A 26,569-nucleotide genomic window follows, 5' to 3' on the forward strand; every position below is an offset into this window, starting at 1 on the left:
TTTTTTTTTTTTTTGGCTTTTCCTTCTAAATGGAAGAAAGGGCACTGCACTCTTGAGACATGTGAGGTTACAGCTATTTTAGGAAAGTAGATGCTGGTTAGGATCAAAGCATAGCCAATACCTTCCATTGCCCCATCCACTTTAAAAATAATTCTAAAGGTCAAATAAATTAGTACATTTATATAATTGAATGATCTAGATAGTTTTTTCCCCTTTGTAGACCCAGCAATTCCACTCCCATGAGAATGTGAAACATGTTCCCACACCCACGTAGCCCGCACACATGACAAACATGCCCACAGTGACCCCAACGTGGAAACAACCCAACTCTGCAGCAGAGGTCTGAAGAAAACAGGGTATTCCCTGCAATGGGATATTATTCAGCAGTAAAAGAATGAACTACTGCTACTTCCTATAGCATAAATGAACATTAAAAACATCATATTATGTGAGACAAGCGAGTCTCAAAATGTCCAGATTAAAGCAATCCTTAAAGACAGAACGAGTACCCCTCCCACCAGAAGAATGCACTTCAGAGGACAGCACTGAAGCTACAGCTCAGGGAGAGGGGCACTTCTGATCAGAGCACACAGGAGCAAACGAAGAGGGAAGAAGAAAGAGTGGAACATATCTTGGCCCACCAAACCCCCGAGGATGATTTGCCTGCTCAGAGCAGCCAATGCACAGAGAAGACCATAGGGCCAGCCCCACCAGAGAGACACGACATCCCTCACTGAACCAGTGAGGGACAACACGGTGCTTCCAAGGACAACACTGAAGGCACAGTGTGGGAATTGTGCCCGATTTGGCCCCACCACACTGGGGTGAAATGCTAAGGGCGTGCAACAGAGCAGCAAGGGGAGCAAAGCAATGAAGTCCCCGGGGAATACCAAAAATAGACTTTGGGGCCAGGGTGTGACACCCCATCAGACTTGACCGGAAAAAACTCTGAAAGGTCAACAAAGAAACCTTGGACTATTTATAGGCTTTTCTTTTTTTGTTGTTGGTTATTTATGTTGTTTTGTTTGTTTTATTTCTTTAGTGGTTTGTTTTGCTGTCTTGTTTTTGTGCTTATTATTGTCTCTGCATGTCTATCTAGATAAGATAGGCAGGGTAAACAATGGGGGGGAGAAAACAATGGGACTGATGGTTCCAGGAGAGGAGGAGGTGGGGTGGTGTTGAAGGAAGTGGGTGTTAATAAACCCAGGGACAAGGGAACAAGTGATCTACAATCGATGGCGAGGAGGGCATAGGATACCTGGTAGGGCTTGATCAAGGGCAATGTAACCGAGAGGAATTACTGAAACCCAAATGAAGGCTGAACATGATAGTGGAACAAGAATAAAGTAAAAAGAAATAGAGGAAAGAACTAGGAGGCAAAGGGCACTTATAGAGATCTTATGTACATATGTAAATATATTTACATAAATATATTTATGTTTATATGTACATATATAAATATACTTATATATAATGATCGAGAAATAGATCTATGTACATATATGTTAGGGATTAAGGAAGCTGACAATCATTGGGCCTCTACTCAAGTACTCCCTCAACACAAGAATACTTTGTTCTAATAACCTGGCATTCCATGATGTTCACCTTCCTGACAAGATTGCTGAAGACAAAATGGGTGCATAAGTAAATGTGGTGAAGAAAGCTGATGGTGCATGGCTATCAAAAGATATAGCATCTGGGAACTTAAAGACTTGAAGATAAATAAATGACCATCTAACTGAGAAGCAACAAAGCCCATATGAAAGAAACACACCAGCCTGTGTGATCATGAGGTGTCGATGAAATCAGGTATCAGGCATCAAAGACCCAGAACAAAAAATCATATCAATGTGGATGAAGGGGAGTGCAGAGTGGAGACCCAAAGCCCATCTATAGACATTTGGACATCCCCTTACAGAAGAGTCACAAGGAAGAGATGAGCCAGTCAGGGTGCAGTATAGCACCGATGAAACAAACAAGTTTCCTCTAGTTCCTTAATGCTTCCAACCTCCCCACTATCATAATCCCAATTCTACCTTACAAATCTGGCTAGACCATAGAATGTACATGGGTACAAATAAGAGCTGGAAACACAGGGAATCCAGGACAGATAAACCCCTCAGGAACAATAATGAGTGTAGCAATGGGGGGTGGGGGTGGAAAAAGGGGGAACCCATCACAATGATCTACATATAACCCTGTGTTAGTCCACCTCTAAGGAGGAAGTCCCAGAATTCTCAGGAGAAGACCAGGCCCACACAGAAGTCTCATTGGCTATCTCCAGATTGACAGTTTAGACTCCACCCCTACACTCTTAATCATTAAATTAACACCAGATTAGGTGACTACCACAACCCCTCTCCCAGGGGGACGCACAACAGAAAAGTGGGTGAAGGGAGACATCGATCAGACAGTGTAAGACATGAAAAATGGTAATAAATTATAAATTATCAAAGGTTCATGAGGGAGGAGAAATAAATGAGGAGCTGATACCAAGGTCTCAAGTAGAAAGAAAATGTTTTGAGAATGATGATGGCAACAAATGTACAAATGTGCTTGACACAATGGATGGATGGATAGCTTGTGATAAGAGCTGTACGAGCCCCCAATAAAATGATTTTTTTAAAAAAGACAGACTTAGTAATGGTTTCCGGAACTTAGAAGGAAAGGGGAAGGGAAGTGACTGATATCAGATGCAAAGTTTTTGCTTGAGGTGAGAAAAGTGTTCTGAAATCAAATAGTGGCACTGATCATGCAACACTACTAAATGTAAAGGTGTTAATTTAAAAAAAATGATGGAATGTTTTATTCCATTTTATTTCTGGGCAGTTCAAATACCATATCTAAAAATTGCTTTATTTCAAAATGATTAATACTATTGAATTCCTATATGATTAACTACTCTGTTTTTTCAAACCCATGTTTCATGAAACCATTGTCTAAAAAGGTTCCATTTACCATGTCACTCAGATATTCGTTCTGGGATTCATGTAATAAGAAGGAAGGAAGATATCAACCAAATTTATTATTTCTTAAAGGGATTTATGAAATGGAGAAGTTATAAAACTATCACATGCAAGTAAGATTTTGCAGAAAATAATTCAAAAATGATTGTAGCAGTACGTCAACAGAGAATTGCCAGAAATGAAAAGCTAGATTCCGAAGAGGACATAGAATAAGAGATCATTGTTGATAGCAGATGGATCTTGACTGAAAGTAGAGAATAGAAGAAAGATGTTTGCCTATATTTCATTTATGTTGCAAAGACATTCAAGTGTGTAAATCATAACAAATTATAAATAACATTGAAAAGAACAGGAATTCTAGAAGTCTTAGTTTTGCTCTTTGGGAAATATGTACATACACCAAGAAGCAGTCACTTGATGGGAACAAGGCCATAGTGTGGGGCATAAAATCAGGCAAGGTATGCATCCTTCCAGGAAAGCGTTGTATCCTTCAAACACACTTAGTCTATCTGTATGCTGAGCAAATAATCTAAGAAACTGCACTGTATGAAGAAGAGTAGGATATCAGGATTGAGGAAAGACTCGCTAACAACCTGCAATAAACAGGTGACTCAGCCTTGCTGAAGCAAAGGAGGCTTAAAGCACTTATAGAAAGTCTTAAGTAATCAGTATAGATTACACTTCAACACAAAACAAAAATACTCACACTTGGACCAATAAGCAGCATCGTGATAAAGGGATACGAATGAAGTGGTCAAGGATATGATTTTACTTGGATCCAAGGAAGGCTTATGGAAGCAGCAGTCAAGAAATCAAATGATGTATTACTGCACTGGGCTTATCTGTTGTACAAAACCTCTGTAAAGTATTGAAGCCCAGTGGATGCCTTTACTTTGCCTTTGAGAACTAAGGTATACCTGACCCAAGCCATGTGTTTGCATTTGCTTCACATGCCTGTGAAAGTTGGACAAGGAGTAAGAAAGAATGCCACAGAGTTCCCGCATTTGAGTGATAGTGTTGGAAAAGAACATTGAACATACGATGGACGGCCAGCCCAAAGACGTCCGAAGAAGTAGATCCTGATGCTCCTTGGAAATCAGAATGACAACACTTGGGCTCCCGTACTTTGGACATGCTAGCAAGAGGGACCAGTCCCTGGGGACCGACATGGCGAGAGCAACAGTAGGCTCAATTGCTACAATGGCTCAGAACTGGGCAGAGTTTCCTTCCCCTGTACATAGGGTTGCACCAAATGCAAACGCAATAGTGAAACTCGTGGTCTTGACTTTACATTTTTAATGTTTAGTCAAAATTCTCAAACTTTTCGAGTATATTGTTTTTATTCTTATGGTGTATTATTACGTGACCAATTACTGCCAGTGCTCTGTATTGATCTCTTTTTCGTTTTGTCTCCAGAATAAGGAGTTTGTGTGTCGTGGGCATGACTACGAGAGGCTGGAGGCCTTTCAACAGAGAATGCTGAACGAATTCCCCCATGCCATCGCCATGCAGCATGCCAACCAGCCTGATGAAACCATCTTCCAGGCAGAAGCTCAGTGTATCCTCTCCTCCTGAGAAAGGCTGCTTTCCCGTTAGATGGCACAGGCCATTAACCGCAGAGTAATCTTATTTGTTTATTCCAGCTACTGGCACCTTGTAAATAGCCACGTTCAAACTTTCGCTCATTCTCCTCGTCTCAGTTTTAATTTAGCTCCCCCTGAACAGAAGTTAATTACTCTGTTTCTTATCCGGGTGTTAGTTAAAAAGAAAGCCTTAAAAAATTCTGTTAAATTTCTTTTTTCCTTTAATTAAAAGTATTCTGTATATCAACATTGCTTTTAAAGTCCATTTTACTGATCTATCCCAGAATCACTTTTCTCCATCATTGCCTGTGAAAACTACTTCATGGAAGTAATAGCATTGCATTTAGTGGTGCATATTCTTCTTGCCTTGAAATTTTTATTGTAGAACGAGGAAGAGAAGAGGTCTGCAAGTATCTTTTGAGGGCTCTTAGCCAGGCCATCCTGCACACGTTTAATAATTGCTCCGGAAGGACGACTTGCATTCTGTAATGGGAGCAACTTACCTGACATGACTCAGGTGTTGGAGGACAAAGGAAATCACCGCACACTTCTTTCTGCATCCCTGCTGCCTGTCCCAGGAAGATCAGAGGCTTAGAGAAATTCTGACATCCCCACTAATGATTATGAATATCATTTCAGAGCAGAAGCCAAAATGCAGGAGAAGCAGGAATGTATACAAGGAGTACTATTTTAGTATCCTTCTGTGATAAGATGAGAAGGAGGCAAATAGGAGTATACACGTAAATGTGACATTCCTCCCAATGTAATTTTATGAAAAACTAACTAGAAGTAAGCATTAGCTTTCTTGATACGAGATTTAAGAAAGCACTGGCTGAAAATATGGCAGTACAAGAGAGAGGGCCACACAGGTAAATGAAAAAGTTATTCAAAGTTATTTTCAATGTTTTAGTCTCTGTCTTTGGTGGTAGTTACATGAATCATAAATTATAATTTTTCAAGATAAAATGTAAAGATATTTTAAATGAACTTATTTCTAATTATTTTTAAAATAATTTAATTACCCTTAATTAAAATAGTTTAAAATAATTTGTATAAATTATTTTATAAATTTTATACTGATATTTTTATAAATCTATAAATTATTTTTAATTAAAGATAGCCAGAACCCTCATGATTAAGGATTATAATTAATCAAATTATATCCAAGCCATCCCCATCTTCCACCACCACCACCATCACCCTACACATAAATAAATGATATGTAAATTTATGGGTCAATTTCAACTTGATATTTTATCAGAATTACCTGCCTAGAAATAGCTCTAGCTTACAGAATGATTTACCATGAACTGAGTTATTACTTCAAGTTTGAGGAATGATTGACTATGAACTGAGTTCTTCGTTCAAGTTCTTGGCACTGTTTTAAAATGACCTTGACCCCAGTAGGAGCACCAGACTGTTACTCCTCCTCTTCTCGGCCAGGGGCGCCACAAGCCAGGCATCTGCAGGCTTCTCAACTTGGATTCCCTCCTTAACTCTGTAATCCTAGATTTGCAGATCTATGCCGTGACTCCCATCCCCGAGAGCCAAGAGGTCCTACAGAGAGAGGGTGTTCCGGACAACATCAAAAGTTTCTATAAAGTGAATCATATCTGGAAATTCCGCTATGACAGACCCTTTCACAAAGGGACTAAAGATAAGGAAAACGAATTCAAGGTACCGTAAAATTCTTAATGCACCCTATCTTCAGAGACAGATTATGCATTCCTTGAGATGGCCCCTAGTAAATATCTACTCATAATAACAAAAAGTGGTAGAAGCAGAGGGGCGTATAGAATCGAAATAATTTTGTCTCATAGTTCTTAGACTGCAATATATCAGCGTGACATGGGGTGATTTCTATGTAAGTGGAACTCAAAGCGCCAGCCCAGAAATGCTGACTCCATGGTTTGGGCAGGGACCCAGTCAGTTCTAATGCCTGTGGTTCTCAGATCTGTCTTTGAATGCTCCTGATCCAAACGCGTTCTCTCATTCATGTCAAACCAATGTGGGACTCGAACAGTATGAATTCTCGGACACCCTGGAGCGCAGTGAGAAAGGACAGTCAATGACCAGGCGACGGAGGATTTCTGAGAGCCATCGGAAGGACTGTGCTAGGATGGTGGGAAAGTTCTGTGCTCTCATCTGCTGCTTATTCTTGTGAGAAGTGCAGTAATTAGGATTTTTTTTTAAGGACCTAGGATCAACGTAAACCTTGCATTCTTTGTCATAAATTTCCTTCTCTGCCCTCAGTGGCTACATTATGCTTTGCTAGGTCAGAGCTTCCTCAAGCAGAAGGGGTCCAATTTCTCATAGCCCCACTGGGGGAGGAAAACGCATGTACAGCTGATAACTTGCAGTCCGCCCTTTCTGGGACAATAGTGACATAGCAAGGTTAAGATGATACTCCCTAAACAAAGAATGCAAAGCACAGTTATTATTGGGAGTTATTATTGGGAATTGGCTTAGCTTCTTTCATCTCAGATATTCTCTACCAACGCTTTATCGGTAACGGTCGTATAATGTTACCTCACCTGTCAGCTCTGCTAAGTGTCAGTTCCCAGAAGTGCGTGCAAGAATTATTCACAGCAAGGAAACCAAAACAGGAAGTGGTGACCATTTTTGGTGGGACTGAATTCAGAGCGATCTCTTCGGCAGGAAGGGAGTTTGACTGTGCCATCAAGGCCAGGAGGTCCCTGGACGGGACCAGTAGGTGTTACTGAAAAGGCTCACGATCATTTTTTAGTCCTTTCTAGAGTCATATCTTCTTTTTGCTCTTCCAAATCCAACTAAAGATCTAGTTAGTTAATGATATGCCTATATACTCACGTATAAGCCAACCCGAATATCAGCCGAGGCACCTAATTTTATCACAAAGACTGCATTAAAAATGTGCTACAAAACTCGGCTTATGCACGAGTACATACGGTACGTAATTTTCTTTTAAAGAGCTTCCAGTGAATTTCCTAGTCAGAGATTTACTGACGTCCTGCAGTTACCTTGAACAAAGGCCTCTTCTAAAAATTACGAGTAGGGCCTACACTGGAACCGGTATCTTTGGACTCCCTCATTTGCATTATATTGCCTCATGGCCTTCTAGACATCAATAGTAGAACAATTGTGCCCCCCCCCAAAAAAAAGGAAATGAAATCAATCTGTCCTCCTTATTTCTGTGCCCCCAGCCCTTGGAATCCTGCTTCTTGCAACCCCTCCAGAAGCCTGGCCCCTCTACAACCCACTCGCCCACCCTGCCTCTGAGCTCCAGCAACGCCAAGCTCCTCTCTCCAACGCTTCATGCTCTCTTAGAAACCGCTCAGAGTTACTGTTTCCACTGGTTCCAGCTACCTACAGTGCTTCCCCCACTCTCCTCCTGTCAGACTCCTACTCACTCTGCAGCATGCAGCTCGTGTGCACCTCCTCAGAGAAGCGCTGGCCTCGTCCAACAAATGGCATGCTTGCCTGCTTCCCCCAGTCCACAGCACCTGGGCCACTGCTCTCTCAGCCCTGTGTCTTTCTCAGTCTGATCCCTTCCTTCGCCACCTGAGCACCACCAGGTCCTCCTCTCCCGGGCACTCTGCACGATTCCTCCAGGTTCATTGTTGCTGGCACACAGAAAGCCTTGCCGTTTTTTGGTGATGATGAATTAATGTCACAATTTTCAGGAATTTGGGAAAGTGTGTTATCCTCTCGGCAATACACCTTATTCAAGTAAGAAAAAACGAGTCATAGACGTAGAAACTGGCTGACAAAAGAAACACGTTGTCAACAGCACCTCTCCCCAGACAGCTGTGATTTCATGTGTGCTGATGCTAAGAAGGCCTGTCTCAGTTAGTTAAAGCCCTGAAATATAGACCCCCCTGGACTACAGCAGTCCAGGTGGGCATGAGGTATACCTTTCACGAACTGGGCAGAGTACCTGGAAGAGGAGGAACTTGGGATGCTCAGGTGGTGAGATATACCAATAGAGACAAAGTCAAGAGTTCTAGTGCTTGGCTTTCCTGGTGGTGGTTGCTAGGTCCCATGGAATTGGTTCCAGTTCATGGTGCCCCTTTGTACAACAATGAAACACTGCCCTGTCCTCTGCCATCCTCATAATTGTTGTTCCCTTTGAGCCCTTGTTTCCGCCACTGTGTCTGTCTGTTTCCTTGAGCACCTTCCACTGTTTTCACTGCCCTTCCACTTTACCAAGCCATGAGGTCCTTCTCCAGGGACAGGGCTCCCCTGACAATGTGTTCAAAGTACATGAGACGACGTCTTGCCTTGTTGCTTCTAAGGAGCATGCTGGCTGGACTTCTCCCCCCCCCCCCCATCCGTGTGTTCTTTTGATAGCCCATGGTATTTTCAGCATGCTTTGCCAGCACCGTAACTCAAACGCAGACATGTTCCCCTGGTCTTCCATTGTCAGTGTCCAGCTTGCACGTGCGTATGAAGCAATTGAAAATCCCAGGGCTTCAGTCAGGTAGTCCGTATCCTCATCCTCACCAAGACGACTCTGTCAGCAGAAAGATGGCGCTGCAGGAGGGCGGAAGTCCTTTTCTCTCCCAAGAGCTTGTCATTTTAATCCTCTGTTGAACTCAGGCTGTTACCCCATCCAGATAAGAATGCCTAGACCTTGACAAGTAGACGGAGTTTCCAGCAGAATGTGGCATTTAGAGAAATAAGTAACGTGATGGCCAGTTTTTGTATTTTGAAGGTTGCTGTCTGAAGTAGATGGTTTATGCCACATAGAAAAGTCAGAGGAGATAAACAACGGCATTATCAGCATAAACTTGACCTGCGCTCTCACTGGGATGGCTTCTTGAGTGCACAGGGATTGCTGCAGGGAGAGAAGGAATACCAGTGAACGAGGGAGCAAAATGCTCCAAACCGGATGAAGCAGAATGGCAAACATTAGTCATAGCTCAGTACCTAGAAATCCGGGGACTTAATCTGTTTTGTGTTTTGTAGAGTCTCTGGGTGGAGAGAACGTCCTTATACTTGGTGCAGAGTCTACCTGGAATTTCCCGCTGGTTTGAAGTGGAAAAGCGTGACGTGGTAAGCACCAGAGCTTTTTCTCAAGTACTCTCTCCTCACAGTTGCTCACCGGACTCCTGCTGTCTGAATCGCTCCTGCTGTTGATGCAGAACCTCAGAAAAGAGTCTGTGAGCTCATGAATATTTATGAGATGGGCCATGATTATCAACCAAGCCTGGGAAGGTGAACAGTGATACTACTACTCTGCTCCACCAGCCAGTGGAATTCTTAGAAAGCAGCCTTTAGGACAGAATGTAAGGATTGAGCCTTTGAGGTAGGGCTGGAATTCTAGTCCCCCTCACTTCTACAGGGTCGCCCCAGTAGGATTGGAGTTGATGGTGATGAGCTGTGGTTGTTAGTATAGTTCTGTGACCTTCAGCGCGTCCTCTCTGTCAGCTCCATGCTACAAGGATTACCCACATGATCTTATTTAATCCTCATATCAAAGCTGTGAGGTTTGATTCTGGCCTCATTTTTACAGTTTTTTTTAACAAGACGTTAAAAGTCTTTGCCAGGGGTCACCCAGCAAGACCTTGAAAATGGAGAGACTCAAACCCAAGACAGTATCTGAATCAGTGTGGAGACAAAAATTATATCATACCAATAATAGAAACGGATTGAAACGTGTTTAATATATTATTTTCAAATTGGCTGACACTTCTGACTAGGGATGTGCATTAAACAGTGCAGGGGCCCTATCTGACCCTCTCTGGCTTCCCTGTTGCCACGAGGCAGGAGTCCCACATGCCTTCACAGCCCCCACCCCACCCCCATTGTCCATGACCCTATTCCGACTGTCCCCATTTCTCTCATGGCATGCTGCTTCTATGCTGGGTTGGATAATTCATTGCCATGGCCGCACAGATTTCCCAGCTAATACTCCCAAATAAGGGAACCTCTTAGGAAGTTAACCGTCAAGATCAGCAAACAATAGAGATCATCTTACTGGTCCACAGCACCACTTCCCCTCAGTCAGCAGCCAACTCTCTCTCCAATCCTCAGTCTCCCAGCCTTGTTGTCGCTCCCTTGGCCTTTGTCTCCATGGACTAGGAAGCCAGCCTGTCGCTCCGTCTCATAGTCCTATAATTTCCTCGTGGCTCCTCTTGCTTTGTCCTACGTTCTCCTTACCACAGCCTCTGGTGCCTCTGGTCTCAGCCTCAGCACTTCAGACAGAGATCTGGTACGTGCTCTTCCAGTGATCCAAGTCTTTCCCTCTGTGTCCAGGACAATTCTTAGACACAGAGGAATGGCTTTCATGGAGGTATGACTTTTGTCTTTTGTGGGGAGAGGAGAGTCCCCAACAAATCATCACAGGTCCGGTAGGCGCAATTGTACAGCGATAATAAGTAAAGATTATAGTAAAGTCATAGAGAGCATGAGAGTTAGAGGAGAGATTGGAATGGTAGAGTCAGACACAATTCATGGTAGCATGCTCACCTCAGCCCCGCATGGTGGTCCTCGTGGGGGGAATCTGGCCACGAGAGCAGGAGAGAGCCTCGGGTGCGAGAGCAGGAGAGCCCCCACTTTATTGCTAACCAAGGATTATATCTCAGGGGGACATAATTACAGGTAACCACATGTCACAGGAAGGGGCAGTACAATAGGCCTATACAACGTAGGAAGGTGATGTGTGATAGGCATAAGTGTGACAGGAAGGGGATGAGCTAGGGGTGTGCCCATAGGAATGGAAAGGTTTAGGGGTATACATGTGACATGATGGGCAGACCCTAGATTCACGATGGCAACCTAACCTTGGTCATCCTTGGGCAGGTTTGACCTCTTTGGTGTCTCCTACAAGGAAACAGACAACTACTATCCTTATCAGAAGGGAGTGGGCCCTACTTGTTGTGGGATAAACAGTGGTGTCTGCTTGCTCTAGATGGCTGATAACTCTTAGGGAGAATGACCCCTAATCTCCTCCTGATGACCTCCAAATGTATAGTCATTCACAAGCAGCTAAGTCTGGCATATATTTGAGGGAGACAACTTGGGAGAAATCCTTCTGTTTCCCATAGTCTTTTAGCCACCATACCCCAAGGAAAAGGAAAGATGATGTCTTAAGTCATACCCTCTAGTAAAGGGCCGAGTTGAAAGATACTCCCAAGCAAACAAAGGGTATGTCTTGGTTCCCACCTTTAACTAAGGTCGGGACTTAGCCCCACTTTAATCATGTCTGTTATCATACTACAGAACTCCCTCCACAATGGGATTCTAGCCACAGGCATAGAGTAGGATTACAATCCAGGACACAAGATATATTATGGCTAGAAGGGTCGTATGAACGGACTGCATCTCAAGATGAAAGCGTTCTCAATATGAGAGAAATTCCCAAACTCCTTATGCTATCCCTGTGTGGTGGAGAGTGCAGTGGAAAAAGGACCAGAGCCGTGTTTATATACAGGTGTCCTTCACGGTTTGAAAATTTACTTTGTGCCATCTTGCTTTTATGAAAGACCTACATTAGTCCCTCTTTGTGCTAAACAAAATCAGAAAGGAAGTTTTGTTTTTAAGGGAGAGAAAAAAGGCAAAAATTGAAAGTAGCCATCAGCGTTTTTATTTTGTAGGGAGCCCTTAGTGAGGTCGCGTGCACTCAGGAGTGAAAATGACATGGCCAAGCTCCTCCCCCTGCAGTCTTGCGCAGCATCTCAGCATCATGCCTCCTGGGCTCTGCACTGCATCTGTGAACATACGGTGTTCCTGTTAGTGTAGGTTCTGTGTGTGGTAGAATATGACTCAATAGGATATTTGGGGGATCTGGAAATGCTCAAAAATTTAACCCACATAAATGAACGGCAGTTGGCTCATCCCTTTGCTACTTGGGTGTCTGGAAATTTCTTAGGAATGCTGTGCTGTCAAATAACTATGGGGCTGCAGGGAGAGCGGGCTGTTTGCCATAAAACACACCTTCTAGTCCACTAGACTTAGTTTCCTGAACCTGGACGGAATCGTCCACAGGATAAAATGTCCGAAGCAAAACATACGGACTGCTGAGTAAGTCTTGTTTGACTTAAATGTCGCTTTCAGGAGACTCGTCTGCTTCGGGTTCAAAAGATCATCCGTGAGAGCTGAGACCAGCTCTTTAGGGCAGTGGCCTGAGTGGGGGACTCCACTTCCATGGACCCCAGAAACCTGGATTCCAGGAGATTTACAAACTCTTGCTCATCAGTTTGTTGATACCTCCATTTCCTCATAGGCAGAATGGGAGAACGAGGCCCCAGAGGATCCCTGGTGTCGCAAGGGTTAAGTGCTCGGCTGCTAACCAGAAAGTCAGTGGTGTGAACCTGCCAGCACCAGCTGCTCAGGGGGGAGTTCACCCATCACAATTTGCTCCTGTGAGGAGTATAGCCTAGGAACCCCCCTGGGGTGGTGCTACACCCTAGCAAGTGCGCACTGCAGGGACCCAGCGTTCTGTGTGCACATAGCTGACAGGGCCTCCAGCACCGGTTCCTAACGGTGAGGTCTCTGGGGGACGGGGACATAGTCATCTCAAGGAGCAGTTTGGACAACACATTAGCTGGAGGTCAGGGGATGTCAAAGAGCCTGGTAGCCACTGCACCCATGGGCCTTTCTCCTTGTAAAGCCTGCTACTGGGTTCAGAGGTGGAGAAGGCTAAGAGTGCTCTTAGCAGTGGCTAAGAGCATCCCTCCCATTCCTGTCTCTTAGATGACTATTGCATCGACCTTCTGTGGTGTCAGTCACAGGCCTGCACTCCTATAGCTCCCTTCTCCCACCTGAGAGGCATCAGTTATAGCTGAGACCAGCTCTTTGGTTGCCACAATTCAGTCTTAGGGAAAACAAATGCCAGTTGTGCAGGTATCACTCCGGCCTTCAGTCCTTGGATAAATGAGCTGGTCACATCCACTCATAAACAGGAGCTGCCTGCCCTGTTGAATTGTCTTTAATAATGACTTGGCCTACCTGCAATCTCTCTCAGGCCTGACCACCCGTAGCCTATTTGTGTTGTGTTTAATGAAGCGAAGGACTTCATGGCATTTGTTTTTTAAAATTTTGCAATGTCAAAAAGATGACTATCGCCTGCGAGGCCAATGGAACTGGATTCAGCAATGGCATCGCCACAGTTCCCACCGCACCAGTTGCTTACACAGTGCACCCTGGTGCTAAACACCATGTTCAGAAGGTCTGATGATGACGCCTCCTGCTGAAAGGCCGGGCCTGCCCACAGAACCGCTCTTCTTCGTCTGCTGCATTCTAGACTCAGACAGCCTTTTCAACTCCGCACTGTCCAGAGCGTAAAATCCGCGAGGTCTCACCAGTGGCCCCAGCTCCCACAGCAGTATGTATGTGTACACACACACACACACACACACACACACACACACACAGTGCTATTGAAGCACCACCTGCTGCTAGTACTAAAAGGAACGTTACTAAACACAACCTTTCAAACATCAGCTGCCTACTTTATCAGACTGCATTCTGTGCTCTGTGACACAGAGCAGCAAACTGGGCTCGTTGTTTGTGACCACAGCCCACTCTTAGCAGCCTGTGTCTGTCTCCCGTTCCTGCTGCCTGGAATCTCTCCACTTTCTAGCCATGGTGTTGGCTTACTGATTCCACCCCGAATATGTCGTGTCCGTATGAAGAGGGGCACAGAGTAGGCACCGGATAAAACATAGGCCAAATTGAACTGCATCCAGATTCTCCGTCTGCAGTGTCAAAATCGGAGAAGTTCAGAAGAGCAGATGATTGCCATTTGACGGGAAGGGTTAGGACTCCCGGTAGATAGCCATGTTGACTAAAAGGGCTGCTATCTGGGCCTTGCCTGGGTTACGTGCCATGCCTGGGTTACGTGCCATGCCTGGGTTACGTGCCATGCCACATGTGTCCTACATTGCCTTTCCAACAACTGTCAAAATTTGAATTCTCAGGGCAAGAGATGACAAAATACCAATTTATAAACTATCAAGGGCACACAAGGGAGGGGGGAGGGAGGGGAAAAATGAGGGCCTAATGTCGGGGGTTTAAGTGGAGAGAAAATGTTTTGAGAATGATGTACAAATGCCCTTTACACAATTGATGTGTGTATGGATTGCGATAACAGTTGTATGAGCCCCTAATAAAATGTTTGAAAAAAAATTGAATTCTGACATGTGTGTGGCACCAAAGGGCCACGGATGACATTTTGGAGGCTCCTCCACCCCGAGCCTTGGTCCCAGAGCCGCTGATGAAATTGTGCATAAGATAGCAATGCCTTTGAAAGATTGTCTTTTCACTATTTTTTCAAAATCACTTTATTGGGGTCTCTTACCACACTACAACCACACCTCCACTGTGCCCAGCACATTTGTACTTGTGTTGCCATCATCCTGTGTACAAATCATCAAAAGTCTTCGCAGTGTTTCTATTTTTCCTGTCTTCAAATTTTTAGAAAAGACTAAAATTTTATCTGATTAAGAAAGAAGCCTATTTTTAAAATTTTAAGCAAGGTAGAAAACTATACAATAGAATGTATAACAAATGTTGGTAGTGACTAGGAGGGAGAGGACCAGGGAAGGGAAAAGAAGCAATGCACCCGATGTATTGATTGGGTGAAAGGGGGATGGGGGCCCACAAGTGAGAGACAGGAAAGCTGAGAAGGGGGCACAGAATAGAATTCAAGGGGTGTGTGTGTGGGGGGGGCAGTAATGAGTGGTTTGATCTGTTGAATACTGAGTTTGTAGTCTGAAATGTAACCCCCCCAAATTTTTTTTTCACACACACTCAATTACAAGGTATAAATGAGTCATTGCGGTGGTTGAACAACACAATAAACTTAATGAATGCCAGTAAGTGATACATGTGAAAAATGTTGAAATAGCAGATGTTTTGTTATCCACGTGTTGTACACATACACAATACAACCTACCAGCAGACAATGTCTTAAACCCAAAAGACAGTGAGAATACCATCACACCTCACATAGAATCCCTCAGGGAATCACTTTCAAAATAGAATCCAGCCACTCTCCCCACCCCCACAGACTACACCATCTCGTACTACATCACTGCAGTGGACTAAACTCGGTCCTTGGCATGCTACCGTCGCTCTGCACCCAGTGGCCAGTGTGCGCTACTAAGCCATCTCCTACAAGAGTAGAGGTTAGATCCAGTGAGCCTGTGGTCTATCATCATCTGTCTCCCTGCAAAGAACAACCCACAATGCACTCTGTTTGCTCCGCAGCTTCACCCGCTCCCTCCCACCGGGACTACTTTAACGTCAATCTCAGACACCCTGTCACTTCATAAATATTTTAATATTTGTCTTCACAAATGATTTCTGCCTATACAGAAAACAACAACATCACCTCAAGATAAAACTTTTAAATATTGGAACTATGAAAATGAAAAATTCCTTAGTTATAAAATACCCACTGCTCGTTCATCCGTCACCAAGATGCTTTGTTTGTTGATGTTGCACAAGTCCAGAGCCACGTGAAGCCCAGGCATGGCTGCTGCTGAAATCTCTTCGAATTTCCTTTTGACCCCTTTGTGCCACTTGCTTCACTTGTTTTGTCCTTGCAAGTTTCTTGGTATTTTTTTGTTTTTTGCCATAGAAGCCAGGTTCATCATCCTCAAGTATTTGTTTCGGCCTAGATTTTGTAGGCTCCTTCCCAGAGGGATCATTTCGCCTGCTTCCCGTTCCTTAAATGTCCTGTAAATGGATAAAGAGAGGGGCTCCATAAGATGTTGTGGCTGTTTTGGTTGATAAGACTCCTCCATAGGCAGCATTACCTGCTTCTCGTCTGTTTCTTTGGACGTTGGCAGCCATTGAGGTCATTGGCCAGATCTATAAGCTCTTCAGAGGTTACCAAATGGAGACAATGTACCACTCCCCGATTGTTTATTAACTGCTCCAACTCACGGCCCTGGCGTCAATTCTGACTTCCCCATCAGCAGCCCAAAGGGCTGGGGATCAAGCTTCACTACTAATAATTCCAAGGACATTCTGGAGCAGAGACATCTCAGACCTCCCACATGGTTTCTCTTATCCTTCTTTTCGACATCAATCATAGCGATCTAGAATTATTAGAACAACAATTCATTTAAAGGACGTTTATGAAACATTTCAATTTTATACTCTCCAGAGTTGCATAACCTCTCAGGAACATTCTCTAGGGAACCTTGCCTTATGCCTTCCGTGTATTTACTGTCAGCAGTCCTTAAGCTGGGGACTTCCTGCTAAGGGAATTCCAAAGATAACATCACTTCCTCCTAGGAATGATTCTTCATTGACTGAGAGGCTCAACTGACTAAAAGATGAGCCTAGTCCCCTGTCCCTTTTTCTGTCCCTTAAGGCAAACCAGACCAAACTCCCTGCTAGCCAGTGGATTCCAGCTCACAGCCACTTGGTAGGACAGGGTAGAGCTGTGAGTTTTGGAGGCTGAACTCTTTGTTTTTAAACGCATTTATTCCAACATTGTCTTTTATTAAAATATATAATATATGTACACACTAAAACGATTACTTTTTGTTTTAAAAAGTGCTGTTTTAGAAATTTTGGAAACTCCATAGACACATTTTAAAAATGATAATGACAAAAGTAAATACTTGAGATTTTACTACTGCATCTATGTTCTGGGCCTTATCAAATTCTACCAGTTAACTTCGAAGTGCTTTCTTTTTACAAAGAAAAATTGTCATTCTTTCTTTTTTTTTTCTTTCTCAGAGCTGCTGGTGGCTTCGAACTGCTGACTGTGCAGTGAGCAAACAACATGCCCGATGACACCACTAGGGCTCTTCCCTAGAAAGCATTCCCCAGCTACCTTGCCAGCCCCCTTCCTTGGGTTAGGATATGAGAGTTATCTGAGTTTCATCTCCTGCTCCAGACCTAAAAGCAACCATTTCTAAAGGGACTCTGGACTCCTTAGCAGTAACAGCATTGAGCGATTACAGCATGGGGGCTAGGGCGACATAATTCTCAGATAGGCTTTCTCTGTGCGCACATTGTGCACAATCGTTGACCGTCTTCAAAGGACAGTTTCCCTAGAAGTAAATTGATCATACAGAGAATATTCACATCTCAGCTCTTGAGACTGTACCAGTGGTGAGATGTATTCATGTATGCCCTAGCTGGCGGAGGTCATGGTTTGGGGAGTCCCCATTTTCCCAGCGTCTTCTCCTGCACTAAGTACGGCAGGTCATTTTAACCTTTCCACAAATTCAGCAGAAACTGAATTGGTTTGCTTTTGTTTCTGGTATTTATTAACCACTAGTGACGATGTTTTCATATATTTATTTACTCTTTCTACTTGTTTTTCAAATATAATTAGTTACATGCTTTGGCTGTTTTTCATTTCTTTAGTATTTGAGAAATATTAATCCGTTGGATGATAGGTTGGAAATATTTTCCCAGGATGTGGTTTATTTTTTGCCCGTGTTGTATTTGGTTTGCATACTTTGAAATTCATAATTAGTCTTATGTGCTCGGACAAAGGTTGAATGTCACAATCAATTAAAAAGACCGGTAGTCCCCGCTTGCAGATAAAAGACAGAACATTGCCAGCAGCAACCCAAAGGTCTCCCGGGTGCACTTCCCCAGTGGGGCAGCAGCCAAGCAGGGGCTGCTAAGCCAGATGTCAGCAGTCCGAGCCCCCAGCCATTGTGTGCTAGAAAGATGTGGCAGTGAGCCGCTGTAAAGATTCACAGTCGAGGGAATCCTTTGGAGAATTTCCCTCAGTTCTAGAGTCACTGTGGATGGGGAGTGACTTACCCGTAGTGGGTTGGGTTTGTCTGGACTGGTCTGGTTCTCTTCCCTGGAGGTTACCATTATTCTGACTTCTTTGGTAGTCATTCCCTTCCTTTAAAAAAAACCCAACTCTTATGCTTCTCTGTAGCAGTCAATCTTATTTTGCCAGCGTTAAGTCTTATCGACATATGTGATGTCAGTATATAAATGGTTTGACTTGTTCTTCCCTTCGGATCTATGTTTACAATGTCCATTCATGTTATTGCGTGCCACTGTGCTATTGCATGTGACGGACATTAGTTTGGGTTGATGTATAGTATTCCGCATGTGAGCACACACAACATGTTTATGGATTTTGCTATCAGTGGCCAGTAACGCGCACTGGTGGTGCTGTGGAAAAAGCACTGGGCTGCTGACCATGAGGTGAGTGCTTCAAGCCCAGCTGCTGTGTGTGAGGAGGGAGATGAGACTGTGCTCTCATGGCAATTCACTCGCAGTCCAGAACCCCACGGGGTCACTGTGCGGAGGAATGAACTCCATGCAGTGAGCTGAGTCTTTGATTTGGATTGTTACTTTAGATATTCTGGACCGGAACTCTTTGATGGGATATGACAGGCATGTTAAGTTGCGTGTTATAAATGCCTGTGAAAGTATATGTTATAAATACTGTACTTTTTCCTACTTTCTGACATGTAACTTTCCCTCTCTTTTGTTGAACATGGATTTCTTAATGTTGATAGGTCCAAATCACTCGAGTACTGAGCGTTGTTGGTTTAATCTGATCTAACTGACCTTTTTTAAAACTTGAGTTTCTGTCCTTAATGGAAAGAGCGGTATTTAAACGTGCTTACTGTAAGCCGGTTACTTCAGAGCTGAGCCTTTGCCAGACTTACTCCACAAAGAGAATATCACCGAGTGTCTCAGGCACAATGCCACACATTTCAAAGGCACTTTTACCATTTTCACAATTAGGTCCCTATAACAACCCAGAATTTTTAAGTCACGGTCGTTCTATTTGGCTCTCCTTCAACAAATCAGTCCTGAGGCATATACGATCATCTTGTATAGCTCTTCCTTAAGGGTGTACCATCTTGTGCCAACTTATAGTGCCAGTATAGATGCATATGGGGTCTATATGAGCTTGTGTCTCATCTTTCCAACCAGGCTCAAAGCTTCTTTACACCAGAGGATCTGTAAATATGGTTTCCATCTTTGATGGTGCTTTGCACTGAATAAGAATTGATGATAATGATATTAAAGACAGTGATAATAAAATACCAACCCCAAAACCAAGCCCACTGCCAACGAGTGTATTCTGACTCATATCAACCCTGCAGGGCAGACTAGAACTGCTTCTTAGGTTTTCTGGGATGGTAACTCTTTGCATCCCTATCTTTCTTCCACTGAGCATCTATCTGGTGGATTTGTACAGCCGACCTTGTAGTTAGCCACGATGTTTAACCTGCTACATTACCAGAGCTCCTTGTAATAAAAAGGAGGACCCACTGAGTATTTAGTCTTTAAAAAGGAAAGGAAAACCTACTTTTAACAGATATGAAATGCTTGGATTTTCTTTTAAAAAGACAATTAATTATTGCTTGGCTAATGTATAATTGATCATTGCCAAATCACATTTCAAACAATGAGTATAATCACTTGCTTTTTTTCCTTACTTCACTAATGAACAGTTCATTGAACTTCAGAATCCTGGTGGAGATACTGATGGGGACCCAAGGGCAAGCACAGATCATTAAGAATATGGATGGTCTCCTTTGTCTTTCTACTTGACTGTCACACATTTCAATATCTATATTTATGCTCATCTGCTTCTCAGGTAGAAATGAGTCCTCTGGAAAACGCAACTGAAGTATTGGAAAATAAGAATCAGCAACTGAAGACCCTGATTAGCCAGTGTCAGACAAGACAGATGCAGAATATCAATCCCCTGACCATGTGCCTGAACGGCGTGATCGATGCCGCAGTGAACGGTGGAGTCTCCAGGTACCAAGAGGTAAGGGTTAGGTTTCGTGCAGAGCAAGTCATTCAGAGGTGATCGCTTAGCATTTCAGTCATCATTTTCCCCAAATGTGTGCACGCGTCAACACGCACCGTGCGACAGTTGACCCACCCCAATCACTGTGAGGCCCACCGACTCCACTTCTCCACAGGTCATTTTGGGAGAATGAAAATGTGTTTTCAGTATAGGGAAGTAGTCCGGGGATCAAGATTGTTTAATAAATGTCTATCTAAAACTATTTCTCTTAGCAAAGAGGCTCATGGTCATGAAAAGTCTGATAATGGGTAGAAGATACCTTCAGTGGAATCTGCCCTCTTAGTTTTTAACAGAGAGCCTTTGGAGGTAAGACTAACATCTTGGCTACACTGAATAGTTAGATGGTTTATTTTAGGATATAATGCCATAAAGCCTGTTGATTTGGATTTGTTGTTTGTTTCCTTTACCAAAAGTACTTGTTAGGTATCTTGGACACCCCCCCACCCCCCCCCCCCCTCCTTGAAGAATCCTTTCTTAAGAAGAATCCACTCTTAAGAAGCATTCCGTCTTTGTGGTGGTTCATTTCTTTGGGAGATTCCAGATCTGGAAAATCAACACCTGTGCCTTCCCCTTGCTTTGCAACTTTCTTAAAGTAGATTGACTCTCTTTTTCTTTTGCTAGGCATTCTTTGTCAAAGACTATATCTTAAGTCACCCTGAAGACGGAGAGAAAATTGCACGGTTACGAGAGCTGATGCTGGAGCAGGTAAGGAAGGCAGAAGTTGATCTTCACCTGCTCTCTCTCCTTCCTGAACATCCCTTTGCTCAGCCACACACTGAGCTGCACCACGCACCTTGCACATGGACAGTCAACTGAAGCTGCAGATTCACCACAATGGATCCCAACCTGCTAATTTCTAAACCCCACCCCCTTCAAAGTATCTAACAATGGGTAGACCATGGCAACCCCTTATAGTAAACCTTTCACATGGTCTCTTAGGTCTCTCCCTCCAGGATTTATTACAGGTGTGGTGCCAACATTTTGCTGAAAACTTGGTGCTCAAATAAATTCAGGCCTACCTACTCAAGATAAACACAACTTGAAGGGGAACTAAGCAAGTAATAGACTTTTCTCAGAAACAGCATTGTGTTTACAAACTTAGCCTGCAAATCATGTGACCTGAGCGAAATGACATACAACCTCATCATTTGCCACTCCAAAGAAGCGTCATTTATTAAGTTGGGTTTATTTAGAACCATCAGGTACAAGGGGCGGCATCGAGGGATCTCTTGCCTGCATGTTCCTCTGGAGCAGCTCTGAAACTGAAAAAGCGTGACAATCTCTGAGCTAAGTAGATGCTATGGTTGAAAGGCTAGGCTAACTCTGACATAAAGGCACTTTATCACCAGGAAAATTAAAATATGTACAGTAAAGTATGAAAGACATGTTTTTGTTTGTTGTAGTTAGGAACGCGTGAGAGTGTATCTGGTTTCAGTCCATAGTTGAAGTGCTACAGGCTACATCCAAAATAACCTAGCATCCTGAGGGAGACTTGGCTGTGGGTGAGGGTCTCGGCTGGAATGGACTCAGTTATACACCTGAAAAAGAGAGAGGAGAATTACTTGAAGTTGCCCTCAAGGTCATAGAAAATAAGCCAAGTTCCCGGAGTGATCCTGGGGCTGAAGAGATGCTGGAAGTGAATAATTTGGTCCTCAAGTCTTAGGAGGCATTTTAGTCTGGGTGGAATTTTTTTTTTTGAATCTGTGTTTCATCTAAGGAGTCTTGGTGCCATAGTGAGTTAAGCCGGGGCTGTTAACCTTAAGGTTGGCAATTCAAACCCAGCAGCCACTCTGCAGGAGAAAGAGGAGGCTGCCCATTCCCATAAAGATAAACAGTCCCAAAAGAGCAGTTCAGCTCCACCCGATAGGAGCACTCTGAGCTGGAGTTCGCTCACTGGATTTGGGGGTGTTGGTGCTTTTCCTGAGCACCCTCGCTTGGGATCGGTTTACCTCATTCAGAAGCCTGTCTGCAGTAGTCATTCTGACGGGATTCTTTTCTCAGAACTCAATTTGCAGCAGCAAGAAGCCTCTCAAGAAAACATGATTGAGAGCTTTCATTTCACTCTTGTCTAGTCCTGTTCCTAAAACCTTGTGGAAAGAGCCGTGACCTTGGTAACATTCTGTCTCTGATTGTCTGATAGGCTGTGCCCGCTGTGGCTGTGTGACTTTGCCCTCTTTGAAGGCCATCAGGATAAAGAGGGCACCATCATTCTCTGGACCACCCTGAAGCAGCTCAGATAAACTGTTGTGGGACAAAGATATACTGCAGCCCTGACATTCCCTCTAAGGAGGATTTGTCGCCCCAGCTGTCTACAGTGTGGCTGTTGGCAGACCACTGCCTGCTGTCAGATCTTTCAGGCATCACCTTGGCTGCCAAGAGATGCCTTACCCAAGGTCACATCCTTCCTGGACCAACCCACATCCAAAGATTTAGGAGAGAATCTAACACCTGGCCTTTTGTGTTCAGCAGGGCAATACTGGTCAATGAGGAAGGGCCTATGCAGCCCCCTGGTGCCTGGGTGGGCTGACAGGAGTAGCATACTTCCCCTTTCACAAACAGAGATCCCAAAGCCACAAAAATGAACAAGTCAGTCAGAGTAGAACTAGGCTCCATCAGGCTTTCGTTGGCTGGTTTGTTCTTGTTGTGGTTGTTTGTTTTGTTTTCATTGAACTTTCTCTGAGGATCGAGATGGTTTCAATCCTCCAACCTCTGGGTGAGCATGTAGTTTGCACCTCCCAGGGACTCCAATTTCAAGGGCACACCCTACTCTCCTCATGAGAGTCAGCTTCTTAGAGAGCCAGCCTGCAACATGTTCTGGGGAAAGGGAGACTGTTTAATAACTAGTGCTTACCACTTACACTCCTAAGCGGCTCCTACACTTAGGCTCAATTCATCCCTCCTTCCCACCCTATTCTGGGTTACCAAAGAGACCCCAGTCTCAAATATAATTTAAAGAGGACATTCATTAAGTCTTCAAAGGGACAACGATAAGACAAAGATACAGACACATCGTTGGGATAAGGGAAGCCGTGAGCATGAGGTCAAAATGGTACCCAAGGGTTTGTTGAAAGAACTTTGGAAAGGCCATAGGAGGTTAAAGGAAACCATAGCAAAAGCAGGAATGGCTGCGGATCAGTACGTCACAGTGATGGGAGGGGCCACCCCCCGAGCAGTCACAGGACCAGTAACGACTGGGACACATGCAATGTTAGATAGAAGGGCTGACGTGGTTGAATCAGGGCTCTCTGGCAGAGCCAGTCAGGGCCAGACTGACATAACTAAGCATACCCCTTACTGTGACCAGTTTGCCTATCTCCATCCAGGACATACCTAGCTCTTAAAAGCCTGCCCCTCCTCAGCCTGGCTGGAGAGGGCCGTGTAGGGAACATACATTCCAAGACACTCTGCCTCAGGGCAAGACTAACTGCCTCCTAGGTTAAAGGTCAGAAAGAAGTCACTGGAAGCTTGATTTGGGGCCTGGCACTGTCTTTGGCAAACTGTTGATACAGCCCGTCATCAGAAAGATCAGACTCTCCCTTCATGCCTCGGACACACAACCTTTCAAACATGCCCTTGCCACATCTTTGGGATGTTTTCATGTGTGTGCAAATGTGCTGGCTGTGGGCGGGCATCCAGAGCCTGAGTTGCTTGTCCTGTCCCCTTTAGGGAGTCCACCAGGGCTTTCCTCTGTGCCCCGAGCGTTCTATCTCTGCTCTTCACAGATTGTAAAGATGAAAGACTGTAGTGACCTGTGGCTTGTTTTCTTTTCAGCCTATGGGATTTGCTCTTTTGACCACATTAGCGTAAGGACCTTTCAAAAATATAAGGGGCAGCAGCTATTCAAATGAGAGGAATTAAGCCCTGTGGAGGGTGGGACAAAGGACACTAGCATGTTTAAGTTGGCTCGCTTTGGGTCCTGACAGTAGCAAGCATCTTTGTGGGGTTTTTTTTCCTTCTCCTTTCTAAGCGGAAGTGGCTCCCTTTTGTGCAGCACAATAAGTGAACCAGAAGACTATGTTTTAGCAAAACCAAGAAACTTCACAACTGTTCTCAGCTTCCTGTGCATTTGTTAACTTCCTCTCTGACAGATTTTGGAAATGTGTGTGAGGGATAAGAAAACCACGGAAGGCCCTGAGGAAGAGGGAGGGAAGTGGGGAAGACAGATCTGAAATGCGCAGGAAGGAGGCATGGGGTTGGGCCTTTGCAAGGAGAGCTATCTCCAGACTCCCTTTGCCTTCACGCAGGACCTCGCCGCGTGTCCGTTCCCTCCACGGTGCAGTTTCTGAGCCTCTCATCCCTGGCCCATTGTCCCTGGGGAAGCGTGAGGCCTGGCAATCATGCATGCAAAATGCACAGTCCCAGGTTTAGCAGCTTCGCAGGCACCCCGAGAATGGGAACCACTGACGTGGGTGTGTTTTTGTTTCGCTTTGTGTTTCTCAAGGCCCAGATATTGGAATTTGGTCTGGCGGTGCACGAGAAGTTTGTTCCGCAAGATATGAGACCCCTTCACAAAAAGCTGGTGGACCAGTTCTTTGTCATGAAGTCGAGCTTAGGGATCCAGGTACCATGACACTGGGTGTCCGCCGGGGGGCGGTCTGACCACTCACGGCCAATTTGCGTCTAGGTGGGAGGGCCGATGAGGGGTCCAAGAGTGACACCTCTTGGTATTTCTACCAAACTGCAGCATGTTCCAGGGAGCGTTCTCTATCTGCTTGTGTGCCCTGCTTCCATTTTATGAAGCAACAACAAAATGCCCACAGGGAAAGCTTAAGAAGACCGAAACGCACCTTCACTGACTCCTTATAGAAGGTGTTCGTGACAATTGGCATGTGTCCCCAGAGTAGTACAGTATCTCTCAAGGTATCCCCATTTGGGGGCCAGATGATTGCTATCCTAGAATCGTTTCTTTGATGTGCCTTTAGGAGTTCTCTGCCTGTCTTCAAGCCAGCCCGGTCCATTTTCCTAACGGGAGCCCTCGCGTGTGTCGGAACTCGGCACCTGCTTCGATGAGCCCAGATGGCACCAGGGTAATTCCTCGGCGCAGGTAAGTCGCATCTGAAGCATTTTATCACCTGGCATCTCCTCAAGGTGATCTGGAACGCTTTTCTCGTCCTTGATGGCACAATTTCTCAAATGTGCTATCTCTTAATGAAATAATTAACCCGCGAGGCAGCGGCAGACATCTGCCACGGTTAAAACAGCAACAGCATGAGAAATACATAAACTCAAATGTTTGCTTCTTTTGAGGCAAACGAGAGACGACAAAGTGGGATGTGCAGCTAGATAGGTATAGAAACGGTTGTTGTTTTTCGTTTTTCTGTTTCCCCCATGCCAGCATGGTGATGAAGAACAATGTGGAGACTGAGTTAATGTCCTTTATTTTTTTGTCTCTTGCTTGTTTTTTTTCCCCAAACAGCCCATTAAGTTACCCAGCCATCAACCGGTATTCCTCCTCCTCACTCTCCTCCCAAGCTTCTGCTGAAGTAAGCAATATTACAGGGCAATCAGAAAGCTCTGATGAAGTCTTTAACATGCAGGTACTTTCTTAGCTTTTTTGTCTAGTCACGTCTATTCCTTTTCTGTCTCAATCACGAGCGTTCTGGTGCATTCTGCTGTGCTAATGAGCAGACATCAGGGCAAAACGGAAGGCAACCGCTCATGCACACATGTTACTGTGTGGGCCTCTGGGGTCCACAGAGTTAAACTCCTCTCAGAGATGCCCCACCAGCGTTGAGAAGACCTAACCATGCAGTGGAGAAGCCCGGCAGGTTTGGTGCCTCCGCCCAGGACCCTTAGTTTGGCCCGGTTGCCAGCCACCTAAGCAGGAGAAAGAGGAGTTCCAGTCCCGAAAACCCACAGGGGCAGTTCCACTCTGACCTAGAGGGTCGCCATGGGTTGGACTCACCTCAGTGGCAGAGAGTTTGACATTTGCATGTTTCTTTTTGGGGATGTGCCTTCTCTTTTGATGAGGGGGAGGGGGTGTGTCTTCTAAGAAGATGTGGCTTGGGGGTTCATTATCAAATTCTTTCTACTTATGTATATATGGGACATTTTCCAAAATAAAAAGTTACCTTACAAACATACGTGATATCCACGTAGAAAGGAGCCCCAATGGCATAGTGAGTGGTTATGCATTGGGCTGCCAAGCACAAGGTCAGCAGTTCCAAACCACCAGCTGCTTTGTGGGAGAAAGAGGAGGCTTTGTACTCCGCAAAGAGTGACAGCCTTGGAACCCCACAGGGGCAGTCCTCCCGCGGTCCTCTAGGGCT

At 44.6% G+C, this 26,569-nt stretch overlaps 1 protein-coding gene across 1 annotated transcript in view; it reads left to right on the forward strand.

The window, feature by feature from the left end:
- DOCK4 (dedicator of cytokinesis 4) overlaps positions 1-26,569 on the forward strand; it is a 503,583-nt gene that overhangs the window by 462,120 nt on the left and 14,894 nt on the right. The window contains exons 40-47 of the mRNA XM_045288941.1: positions 4,383-4,524; positions 6,060-6,226; positions 9,497-9,583; positions 20,082-20,258; positions 20,922-21,005; positions 24,742-24,861; positions 25,223-25,344; positions 25,717-25,837. Coding sequence (XP_045144876.1) covers positions 4,383-4,524; positions 6,060-6,226; positions 9,497-9,583; positions 20,082-20,258; positions 20,922-21,005; positions 24,742-24,861; positions 25,223-25,344; positions 25,717-25,837 — 1,020 coding nt within the window. The remainder of the gene's footprint in view (positions 1-4,382; positions 4,525-6,059; positions 6,227-9,496; positions 9,584-20,081; positions 20,259-20,921; positions 21,006-24,741; positions 24,862-25,222; positions 25,345-25,716; positions 25,838-26,569) is intronic.

This window comes from Echinops telfairi, unplaced genomic scaffold, assembly GCF_000313985.2.
Source record: "Echinops telfairi isolate 266 unplaced genomic scaffold, ASM31398v2 ScPeMD7_23;HRSCAF=83, whole genome shotgun sequence".
NCBI classification, from domain to species: Eukaryota; Metazoa; Chordata; class Mammalia; order Afrosoricida; family Tenrecidae; genus Echinops; species Echinops telfairi.